We start from the raw sequence: 12544 nt of genomic DNA, 5'->3' as shown, positions 1-12544 counted from the left end.
AAATACAGAAACAACCATAAAAATTAAAGCATCAACAATAGTGATAGTAATATTAATAATAGAATAAAATTCAATGCAAAGATGCCTACAAATTTTTGATGGGGGGCAGTAAGAGACCTGGATAATGGATAGGGGGGCGCTGGCCCAAAAATGGTTGAGAAACACTACCTTAGCCTTTATGAGTGCAGAATTTATTCACAGTTAAGAACTGCAGGCAACCAATGAACTTCCAATACTGATGTGTTCAGTAGGAACACATCATAAAAATGTGAAGACAGGGTCATGTATTCACAGTCTTTAAGCATCATAGAAGCAAAGAGACCAGTTACTGGAGTTTTTGAATGGGAAATGTCATTTTTGTCTGATTCCAGTTGACTTCTTCTGAGTCTTCTTCATCAGGCATGTTTCATGATCCATCAAATTCTTCTCAGTTGGAGAGATATCTAGACTCTGGGCAGGTCAGTTTAGCACCCAAACTTATTCATTTGGAAGTTGTGCCATTTTAAGGGATACAGTATTTGGTTTATTGCCACATTATTGGGATAGATGCAAATCTTTAAGTTTGACCTGGAAATGTCAGACCAACATTTCAGCCAGTATTCACATATTGCTTCCTGTATAATACTTAGAAGATGGTGTTATTGGTAACAAGCACAATATTTTAGCTGAGCAAAGTTACATATTATTGCCACTGCTCTGTTGCTGTCATATTACATTAATTATTCAACCAGTAATTTGTGCTGTCTGGTCTAAGTTGGGATTTTATTTGTGGGGACAGCATTAAAAATTAGAGGTGCAATCAAGGTGAAATGGAAACTATTGTAAAAGCCAAAAATCAGAACCCCAAATCAAAACTTTAAGTCACCTGTAACATTAACACCAACTATCAAAGTGGTTGTTGTTGAATGGAACTTTTGGGGGGGATTTGTTCAGAATGAGTGTTTAAGTTTTTGTTTTTTTTCTTTTTCCATGTTGCTTTGTGGACTTGCGAAAACAACCAACTGAACGTTTTAGCTCCACATTAATTGGGTGCACCAAGCAGTGATGAAAATGTGCTGTGAGTTTATATTAGGTCATGGCAGCATTCATGTGAGGTGTCGTGACCTGCAGCACAAAATAATCCTATTAGTATTTGCTCGATGGGGCACAGGCAAGCCTTGGAGGCTGTTCGGCGGTGTCCTATGGGCGCAGGTATTGTTCTCATTTACAGAAGAATAGCCACAATGTTGTATCTCAGTTAAAATGAGGTTCTGCTTTTGAGAAATATTCTGATATAATCAGTGATAGGGAGAAAGTACGAACCATAAATAATTTTTTTCTGCTAGTCAAAACTTTGGTTTCTATATCATAACATGTGCAAAACACATCTGTCATGGAATGTTACACGGGAAGTTAAAATCACATCAGATTACCTGCTGTCAAGGAATACATCCTGCTCCCATAAACACAAGAATTTCAACCCTGGACTGCAGTTAAAAAAAAGAAAAGAAAATTCATGATGATATGTGTGATTATTTTTTGTGGCCATCTCAAACCACTAAAGTTTCAGAACTTTGAGGCTGTAGCATGCACTTATTTTGATGCTTAAACCTTGAAGTCAGTCACAAATAGAAAGAAACACTCTTCACAAGGCTTGTATGCACCAGAATAGATTCAGGCACACAGAATGGGTTCCATACCTGCACGCAATGTGTATGCGTGACAACGTTTGCATGAGAAGACTGAAAACCTTCTCAGTCATTACACCCGCTTTTATGTCCACAAACTCTTTGAGACATACATGACTGGAGGCAAAACCATTTTTTTTCTTAATTTTTCTGCACAGTTCTCATAAGATAGACACAGAGAATCTAACATTTAAAATCTCTTGGGCTTGGTGTCTGCTCCATTTAACCTGCTGTACTCATGTTCACACACAAATACACCTGTGGATCTGCACAGTGGCACAGTTATGTGCCACTGTGCAGACAGTTATCTGTGCCACTGCTGCCTTCAATCTCTTTAATCTTTTAAAGAATTTATGAACTACATCAGTCCTTCCAGTGTCAACTGATCTTCCACATTCTTCATTACTTATTCGTCACCAACTGAAACGTTCCTGTTCCATTCTGGGAAATGCCTTTTTACCTTCCATGAAAGAGGTGAAGAGGTTCTCATTTATATTATAGAATAGAATAGAATAGAATAGAATTACTTTATTCATCCCAGCATGGAAATTATTTCGCAGTTACAGCAGCATAGAGACAAGAAACACAACAACCACCACTGAGTAGCAATTGTAGACAAGATAAAATAAAAATAAAATATAACATGCTGTCAATATAAAAAGCAGCTTAGAGCAGTCCTTGCAAAGATTCAAAAATGCAGAAACAGTATGTATATGTAAATATATGTACAGCAAGTGTGCCACAGTGCAGTTGTGCGAAATTGGACTGATTTGTGCAGAACAATAATTTAGCTTTTATTGTACAGTGAGATGGCATGTGGCAGGAAGGATTTCCTGCCACATGCCATTTGTCAATGAGACAGAAGTGTAGAATGCAAGTGGATCTTAATATATTTTAATTTGTTTTTGTAGTTCAATTCCAATTTGAAGTTGTACATTTCACACAGGGCAAGTTTTCTTGTACCTTTCTATTGATTTGAATGATTATACCAACAAAAAAACCAAATCAATTTTGTCAGATAAGAATGTTATGTAAAAATCACATAAATTGAATTTTATCACTTAAATGTAAACTAAAATTGATATCAATGTACTGTACAGTCTATCTCCCTCCTCAGTATGTGGTCAGGGCTCATTTTGCATCTACAACTGCATCAGCATAGCATGGTATGTAGGAAACAAGCCCAGCTTTAAATGGGATTTTCAGCTCACCTGCATTGTTGGGTCTGACCCTGGTGTTTCTTGACTTCCTCTTGACAAAAACCTACAGCATCTCCTTAAAGCTTGTCAGCTGTGGGACTTCTAATATTGCTAGGAAGATACTTTTTTCTACCACATTTTTTTCCACTCAAACTTTCATTGCTATGGTTGGAAACAACTCTTTGAGCAGCCGGCTTCTTCAGCAAATGATCACTGTGTCAACTCATAAATCTTTTCATTACCCTTTAAGCAATCACCAAAATGAACAAAAATATTACACCCAATCACAATTATTATTATTATTTTTTTACTTATTGGGACAATCATAAAGAAGCATAAGCCAATAAATGTCATCCTTAAAGAACCTGACTGTTCAGGGTGAAATACCCAAGTAGTGGTTCGGTAGGAAGAAAAAAAAAACTGTAATAAAAAAATAAAAAATTGCCAGAACGGTGTAGAGCTGGATCCAAATGCAGAAAAGAGGCAGAAAATTGTAACTATTTACTTAACTAAATAAAGAAAAAAAATCAATACAATGGAAAAATACACAAGGACCTGAAACCATGCTAGAGGTAACAGAAAGATCTGACTCAGAACTGACTAACGTGAAAGATATTTCAGTTGGAGCATTAATTGCTGAACAATGAGCAGGTGGTTGATTAGAAACAAGGTGCAGCTGTGAGGGAAGAGATGCAATTGAAGCTGAGCTGTTGAATTTGCTGATACAATAGGAAACAAAGAAAGAGAAATCCCAAATGTAAACACACCAGAGACACAACCCAGCATAAGAAATGATCAAGATTCAAAGCAAAGGTGACACAAAAACACAGTAGAAATATGGCAAATAGATAACCATCAATCTATCAAAAATAATTACAAAGAAATGCTTGAAATGATGCACTTTTTGTGTAATGAATTCTTAAAATTTTGTAAGTGAAATGATGTAATTCTTCATTTGAAAATGCCATACTCATCCAAACCAATTATTATGCTTTTAAGTGTTTTATTACAAGTGCATCTGAATAAATTAGAATAAATGTGAAAAGTTTATTTATTTCAGTTATTTTATTCAAAAACTATAGATAATACACATATTCATTACAGCTACAGCTTATAGCTAATGACGGCCTGACATTCACTTTGAAAGAAAACTATATTACCATAATTTAATAAAGAAAAAATATAATATATGTATATATACAGTATATATATGTAATGTCTTACAGAACCAGGGAAGATTGCTGATTTGACAACTGCCCAACAGACAGTCTATAATACCCTTTATTAGGAGGATAAGCCACAAATGATCAACGATAATTTTTTGATAAAAATCACTAATTATGCTGTGTACTATGTGAAATTCACTTGTACTGAATTACTGATTGTTTTTTTTTGTTTTGTTTTTTTTCATTTTTGGTAAAAAATGATAAAAGTATGTATATATTTTGTAATGATTTTATGAGGATGTGCTTGAATGCAAAATATGTTAAAATGTAATTTAAACTTTATCAGTCCAATTTCATTGACACTATATTTATTTATTTATTTATTTATTTATTTCAAATTAACCTTTTGTGCATTCCTTTTTTGTGATGCAGAAAATTGATTGCTATTTTTTTTACAGTTTTCTAAAACGTCGTTTTCTTTACCTCTTGCTATTTTCCGTAAAGCAATGCCCTTTGAATTATATAACGTATGACTGGCGTGGTGAAAGTAAATATGCCTCTTTCCAAAAATGCATATAATTTTGGAAAGAAGATATGTTAATTATTTTACATCTCTAAATGATCTGTTTTGAAGTTTGAAATCAAATATGCAATTTTATTTATTTACTTATTTAATCTTGTGCTATTCGTATGTAAAAGAAAAAGAAATAAAATGAAACAGATTTTTTTTTTCATTGCATCTTTTTAATTTGAAATCATAATTATTAAGAATTATGATTTATTGGTTGCACTCCTTACCAGCGGGCTCAACTCTTGGAGCTTGCAAAAGTCCGGGAGGGGTGACGAGGTCATCTTGTTCGGAGTTTTGGCGATTCGTTTTGCCCTACAGCGACCTCAGCGTGTTACATGACTGCAAACAGTGAAGCCTGAGTGGCAGATTGCATGACTCCAAAGCTACAAGATCCTCTCATTTACAGAAGCTACAGCGCGCGCGCGAATACACGTGCACCTTCGTGCGGGCAATGAGTGAGGGGCGTGAAAAAAAAAGAAAAAAGATTTGAGCTTTTTTTCCTCTTTGTTCTACGAGTTTAAAACCTTTGTGTCTTTTCCAGGGGCTACAGCCTTCGCGTGACTTAACCAAGCAGATTTAGGATTGTCCAGAAGACGGAGACCCTCCCCTCTGGACGGCAGCTCCGCTTCTCACGCAACCTGCTGCACCAGAGGGGTAGCGCCGGAGCGCACGGAGAAAGAAACCCTGCAGATTCAACACATGCATCCCCCCAGGGGACCGGGACAGCGCTGTTCAGCGCGGACCGGAGGGAATTGGCGAACAAATTAAGTTATGTCTTTTGGACGTTATTCAAAAGAAAAAGTCTCATTTTCCTTGAGAGTTGTGCCCAAGGCCGTTGGATCTTGGTGCACAAACTGTCTATTAAGAAAAAAAAAAAAAGTCACATTATTATTAAGAATGTGAAGGGAAGTAAAAGAGATAAACGAGATATAACGCCCTCCGTCGGCAAAATCCTATTTTAGCAGTCTTTTGAAATAAGCAAAATAAATATTCCCATCTGATTGCTTGTTTTTTTATTTGAAAAATCATTGTTTTTTGTGACAGCATTTCACTATTATAGGTTCTCTGATTTTTGACACCACGTTCCTTCAAATTCAATAGCACACGCACAGAATAACTGTCAAAGTCACAAATGCAACATTGCTGTATTGTTTATAACACCAATGTTGGTTATATATTTTTTCACTATATATCACCTAAAAGGTTACCTATATCAGTAAATAATTTCAGAAAAAGTTAAATGAACACTTGTAGATCCATTATATACAAGGTGATACATTCCAAATGTTTAGTTGTGAATATGATTTACAGTTAATGACCCACAAATTATTTACCTAGGAAAAAAATAACAACAATAAAGGATTTTTAAAGTAGAAATAACAGCCAACGGACAAGTGTACTGTACATTATACTTGGTCTGAACTTGGTCTGCATCTCTCTTCTCTCTTGATTTTTACATGAAAGCAAAAATTTGGTTTCATTTATAAAGAAAAGGCAGAACCACTTAGCAACAGTCATTTTAGCCAATGTACACTTGTGACAGTTTCTCTGCTGGACTCAAAGTTTTGTGTTTGTGCACTTTTTTTCTAGTAGAATTTTTTTCTTCCAATAAACTTTCCATCATAATGCTTTGATACAGCATTGTGTGAACATCTTCCAGCAATAATCTTTTGTGGTTAAGCCTCCCGGCAGTTGGTGTCAGTGGATCTTCAGACAACAAGTTAGATGTCTTGTCCATAACCATATATAGCTTTACATGCTCATAACTTCTACATAAAAAAACTATTTAACTTCATCTGTCATTCGAAAAAAAATTTCCTGAGAAAACAAAGTTCTGACTTTTTGCTTGAACTATATGCTTTACTTAATGACTTTGTTTTAGCTATATGAGACAAGATTTCTAAACTGTTCAATATTCTATTTTATGAAGATGGATGAGCTCTGTCAGAACATGTAAACATAAACAACTGCAGATACCTGCGAGTTTTTCATCCCTTCTTGTCCAGCATTAATCCAACAGATTAGAAAACAACGTGGGCATGGCATGAGCTAAGGGGACAAAAGGTTTAAATTCAATAAAAACTAAAGTGTAGCTGAGAACCAGGTTGGTGCTCTTAATAATGTGTTGTTGTTTTTTGTTTGTTTGTTTATATTTTTTTTTTCTTTAACATAGTGGATTTTTGTTTCAAAGTTGTAACGGTGCATTAGTTAAGCCACTCATTACGCAGCGCTTTATTTAAGTGTATGAACTCGTCTGGCCTTTTGCTCCGGCAGCAGCGCCGCCTGCTCCCCCTCCCTCCCTCTAACTCTGCCCAGCATCCTCCTCGAAGGGGAGGGGAAGGTTTGATCTCTGCGCTCTCACGCAACTGGTCAATCTTTAACTCCTGCAGAGTGCATACAGGTACAAGCACGCAATGGCATCTGTTTTTATCAGCACTGTGTAACCATGCCTGGAAAAGGCTGGCATGGTCAGCAGTCTCGTCCTTACTTCCAAATCTGGAAGGTAAGATGGCTGAAAGTTTGTTTGGTATCACAATCACAAGCAAATAACCCATCTCAGTTGCTTCCAATTAAGTCCGCTTCATGCGAGAAATCCTTATAGTATCAAGAAGCTCCTTCACCGGGCATGAACTCTTCTGTGGTTATCCTGACAGACCGCACTCGCAGAAGGTCTCTGCGCCAGCAAATATCCTACCTGCACAGACCGAGCCAAAGTGCATTCAAGTGTATTAATCGTACCACATATCCTGCATTAGAAAATGCCAAAACTGTTGCATTGAAAATACATAGCAGATACTGCAAAGTTTGAAATACCTGCATAACAAGTGCATGATGACAGTGATTTGAACTGTCTTATCTCAGATCACACACTGATTTACAGCCAGTTCAGTGTCTCATACAGAGCTAAACTTGAAGAAAGCAGTGGAACATTTGCAATACACACAAATTTTGTAATGTAAGGACCACACACAGACACACCCACCAACTTTTTTTTATGTTCCAAACTTCATTCATGGCAGAGAATTAGAAAAGGAGAGCCGCAGAAATTTGGAGGAGGAGAGATGATGTCATCCACAGCAGCCAATCAGATTGTGCAGTGCTCTATAAATTATAAGTCCACTCTCGGTTTTGAAGACATCAGCAACGTTAAGGACACCTTTGCAAAACATTTTTGTGTTGTTGGATACACATCTCTGGAATTAGAGTTTTCTTTTTGTCATTCAACAGAAGGTAAGGTGACTACCTGCATAAATATTTTTTTAAGATAGGAACAAGACTGTGGGGATTCTATGATGCTTGACTTTATTTTAAATTAGTAGTACTGACATACTAGATGTCCAAGACATCTACTACCACTGTGCATAGTCTGCAGGTGTGCACAGATCACCACTGTGCAGCAGAGTCAAACACATGGCATGGTTCTCACTAACTTGAGATCTTGCTGTGCAATCATTATGTTGCACAATACTGCTTTCTTCTCTCTGTCAACACTGATCTAATGTCCCTCCTATTTAATTCACAGGTTGAGCAGAGAACAGAGAAAAGTTGTCATCATGGCATTAATGATACTGCCATTCATCGGAGCACTCTCAGTGTCTGAGGGTTTGATAGCCTTGGTGACAGTGTGTTTCGTGTACCTCACCCTTAAGCAGTTCCGCAGAGAGATCCCAGAGGGGCTTCGTCAACTCCCCGGCCCGAGCGCATTTCCTATCATAGGGAATTTGATAGAGCTGGGAAGCAAGCCTTATCTAAGTCTTACTGAAATGAGCAAGCGCTTTGGAGATGTGTTCCAGATTCAAATCGGGATGCGTCCAGTTGTCGTTCTGAGTGGTTATGAAACAGTTAAACAGGCTCTCACCAAACAGGGGGATGACTTTGCCGGCAGACCAGACCTGTACAGCTTCCGCTTTATCAATGATGGCAAAAGTCTGTCCTTCAGCACAGACCAAGCTGGCATTTGGCGGGCTCGCAGAAAGCTGGCCTACAGTGCACTGCGTTCTTTTTCCTCCCTGGATGGAAAGCTCCCAGAATACTCCTGCGTGCTGGAGGAGCACATCTGCAAAGAGTCAGAACATTTGATCAAAGAACTCCAAAATGTCATGAGAGTTGAAGGCAAATTTGACCCTTTCCGCTACATAGTTGTTTCTGTTGCCAATGTCATCTGTGGAATGTGCTTTGGCCGTCGCTATGACCATCATGACCAGGAGCTGCTCAGCTTAGTAAACCTCGCAGAAGATTTTGTCCAGGTGGCAGGCAGTGGCAACCCTGCAGACTTCATCCCTGCTATGCAGTATCTTCCCAACAAATCAATGAGGAAGTTTGTCAACCTCAACAACCGCTTCAACAACTTTGTTCAAAAGATCGTCACTGAGCACTACACCACCTTTGACAAGGTACTCTACTGCATAAGTGATAAAATATAATGTACCCCAGTCTTATTTTTACTTTTAAGACATAGTTTGTTTAATTAAATGGCCAAATCATTTATTTCTAGGACAACATCCGTGACATCACAGACTCCTTAATAGATCACTGTGAGGACCGGAAGCTGGATGAGAACTCCAACATCCAGATGTCAGATGAGAAAATTGTCGGCATTGTCAATGATCTTTTTGGAGCTGGTAGGTTTTAATACATGCTGAGTGGTTGGATTGTATGGAAACATTATTTTACACAACATGATCTCCTCAGTAATGTATTTGTTCTCCTAGGTTTTGACACCATCTCTACTGGTCTGTCGTGGGCAGTGATGTACCTTGTGTCATATCCAGAAGTTGAGGAGAGGCTTTTTCAGGAAATCAGTAAGTTAGAGCTTTTTCCTTAAATCATTTTTTTTTTGCCTTTTTTATCTTGCCAGACAGTAAATCTTACAAAAAACCATTGGTATTTACAATTTTGCTCCAGACTCACAAAATAGAATGTGATTTTTTTGTTGTTAAGAAAACAACTCATGCAGTTTCCATCTTAATCTGGATTGATATTTTACCAACTCTTCTCATTTTTAGAGGTGCAGATTGGTCTGGATCGTACTCCTACTCTTGCTGATAGAAACAATTTGCCTTTACTGGAATCTTTCATCTTGGAGCTCTTCCGTCATTCTTCATACCTACCTTTCACAATCCCTCACTGGTAAGATTTGCTTTTTTTCTACTTATAGTTTTGAGAATTAGCTGTTAGCTGGCAGAGTATGTAATGAAGGCAAAAAAAATCAACATCAACATAGGATTCTCAATGATCTTGATCTTTGCCTTTTTCAGCTCTACAAAAGATACGTCTCTGAATGGCTACTTCATTCCCAAAGACACTTGTATCTTTATCAACCAGTGGCAGATAAACCACGATCCGTAAGTTTCTTGATAGCTTTTAATATTCAATTTTGAACTCTCTTAGAGTTTTTACTGCACCAAAACAGTTGTGAAACCTTACATGACAAAGGAAACCACAATCCAAATAAATCAGGAAACAATAGGATCAAGCCTGAATTTCTTTTGATGTTGTTGCCTTTCAGAGAGCTCTGGAAAGACCCCTCTTCATTCATCCCAGACCGTTTCGTCAATGATGATGGCACAGAGGTCAACAAGCTAGAGGGAGAGAAGGTGCTCATTTTCGGCATGGGAAGGCGGAGGTGCATTGGCGAGGTTATCGCACGAAATGAAGTCTTCCTCTTCTTAGCAATTATCATCCAGAAGCTGCACTTTTACAAGTTACCTGGAGAGCCTGTGGACATGACCCCAGAATACGGCCTCACAATGAAAAACAAACGCTGCTACCTGGGAGTTTCAATGAGAGCTAAGGGTGACCAGTGAAGCTATGCATTATTCAGAATGTAAGACTCTGAAGGTGTCACACCTCACAGAATGTGAGAAGGTGTCTCACATTCTGTGATACTATAGACTGTGATACTATAGATTTAGAGTTACATTAAGTGTGAGTGAAAGAAGTATTTTTCTGAGAATCGAGGGCACTGAATGATCTTTATCTATAGAGCTAATGGCATTGAGGCAGGTAAGGAAAATTGTATGATGCAGACTGTAAGATATTTCTACATTTGGACTACTTTGTAGTTTGAGGCTCTGCAAAGCAATATTTCTGCCAATTGTCTCTGCTTATAAATGAAGAACAAGAAGATGCATATTGCTGTGTTGTCCTGTAATCTAAAATAATTCCATGCAAAAGTGATTAGGGATACAATAGGAGTTGTTAGTTTTTTGGATGGAGAGTAAATTTTAGGCATTACTATGAAGGGCACTGCAATCTACACTTTGTACCAGAAGTCGCTGTAGCAAACAGATATTACAGTATGATACCATTCCATTCAAGTTTGTAAGCTAATTATTTTCATTTCACTATACTGTAAATGCCAATCCTGAAGCTATATTTGTATCCCTAAATGTGATTATGTGTGTGTGTATATTTTTATAGGTCATTTTTATAATTCAAGCATTTGTTTATGCTTGAGGTGAACTACTTGTCTGTGCCAAAAAATGATTAATCAGGGCAGTTCAAATGATTCTGGAAAAATATCCTAATGCTGTACAATTTTATATCTCTTATATATGCAATGCATTGTATAGAAAAATAAAAGTTGGAATTATTTTATCAACAGAAATAAAATAAAATGCTGTGTATAATGCAGTTGTCTGTCTCATTTTAGCAGACATTAATGGGAACCATTATGATCTAATAAGAAATGTACTAAAGATAGGATTTCTCACGTGTTTTAAATCCATTCACCTTCCACCAGGAAGAGGGGAGAAAATCACAACAAACCCACGTGGTTGAAACAGGAAGTAACGTAAACCCTCAACACTGCGTCAACTACATGAGCCTTTTTTCAAAGTTTAGCTTCACGCTAGTGACGTATTTGAAGGTATAAATCTTTATGTTGTCAACTAATAATACAGAGACTCATTGTTAAAACATGTCAGTTACTTATTTACAACAATCAACGAAAATAATGGTAGTCAACTTCTATAATTAATAAAGCCGTTAACCTGCGGACTAGCAGCCTCTTCGCTAGTCGTTCCGCGTCCGCATCGTACGTCATCTCGGCCGCCATATTGTGAGTGGCACCTTTTGTTACAATCCATGCTACAAGCTGTGTAATATATATTCATTTTAAAGGTCTTTTTAGTTGAACCACTTTTAGTGTGCAGTCTTTTATGATACCGACAGAAATATTAGAGAGTAAATGGATAAATAAATAAAGTATGTCATTTCATTACATACATTTACATTTGATCCATCTATTTAAACAATGGCCTGAATAGCTTTGTAAGCTTTTGAACAATTATTTTAAAACATTTGATTATTTAAAAAAATAGGCATACCTGTGCGTATTTTAAGGCAACCCATCAAACACACTGTTTCTTAGTATGACATCCTGAGAAAATAAGATATTGGAAAAGGAATTGTCAATCTTCACAATTATTTTTACATTTAAGCAATGCAGAAATACCCAGCCACTATACTGTTTAGGATGGAAATTGGTTTTGTGTCCAAGAGATGTATATTTACTGCAAAATGTGCATTTTAATCCAGAACAAAAGCAACAAAACCAGTAAGAGATGATTGGTGATTTGTATCACGTCATTGGAGTGTTCTTTAGAGGGTGGAAGGAGGACTGGTGCACTTCACCAAATCCATGGCAATATTGGGTAAACACTTCTGGAAATATTAAGCAAACATCTTAAGGCATCGTCAAGAAGTTATAGTCCTGATCTCATAAAAGTCTCAGAAGGAGTTGTGGCTTCAAGACACTTCTTCACACCTGACTCAGTTGCCCCTGTTCGTTTAGGTGGACAGAACCAAAATAACAGCAAGGTGTTGTGTGAGGGTATGATACCCATAACATTTGACTATAAGTCATATAGTTACAATTAAATATTCCAAATTACTGTAAGATATGTGAACAAGTTGATTCAGATATTCAATCTCCCA

At 37.1% G+C, this 12544-nt stretch overlaps 1 protein-coding gene across 1 annotated transcript; it reads left to right on the top strand.

Moving 5' to 3' along the window:
• The first annotated feature begins 7723 nt into the window (after nt 1-7723).
• On the top strand, nt 7724-11239 carry cyp1a (cytochrome P450, family 1, subfamily A). Its single transcript, XM_032561525.1, has 7 exons — nt 7724-7834; nt 8127-8997; nt 9099-9225; nt 9316-9405; nt 9610-9733; nt 9862-9948; nt 10113-11239. The coding sequence occupies exons 2-7, from the start codon at nt 8158-8160 to the stop codon at nt 10408-10410; spliced, it is 1566 nt and encodes a 521-aa protein (XP_032417416.1). The 5' UTR covers nt 7724-7834; nt 8127-8157; the 3' UTR covers nt 10411-11239.
• The last annotated feature ends 1305 nt before the right edge of the window (nt 11240-12544 follow it).

The sequence above is a fragment of the Xiphophorus hellerii genome, chromosome 4, assembly GCF_003331165.1.
Source record: "Xiphophorus hellerii strain 12219 chromosome 4, Xiphophorus_hellerii-4.1, whole genome shotgun sequence".
In the NCBI taxonomy this organism is placed as follows: domain Eukaryota; kingdom Metazoa; phylum Chordata; class Actinopteri; order Cyprinodontiformes; family Poeciliidae; genus Xiphophorus; species Xiphophorus hellerii.
Note: the sequence above shows the minus strand (reverse complement) of the source record. Positions and strands in the feature narration are given on the sequence as shown.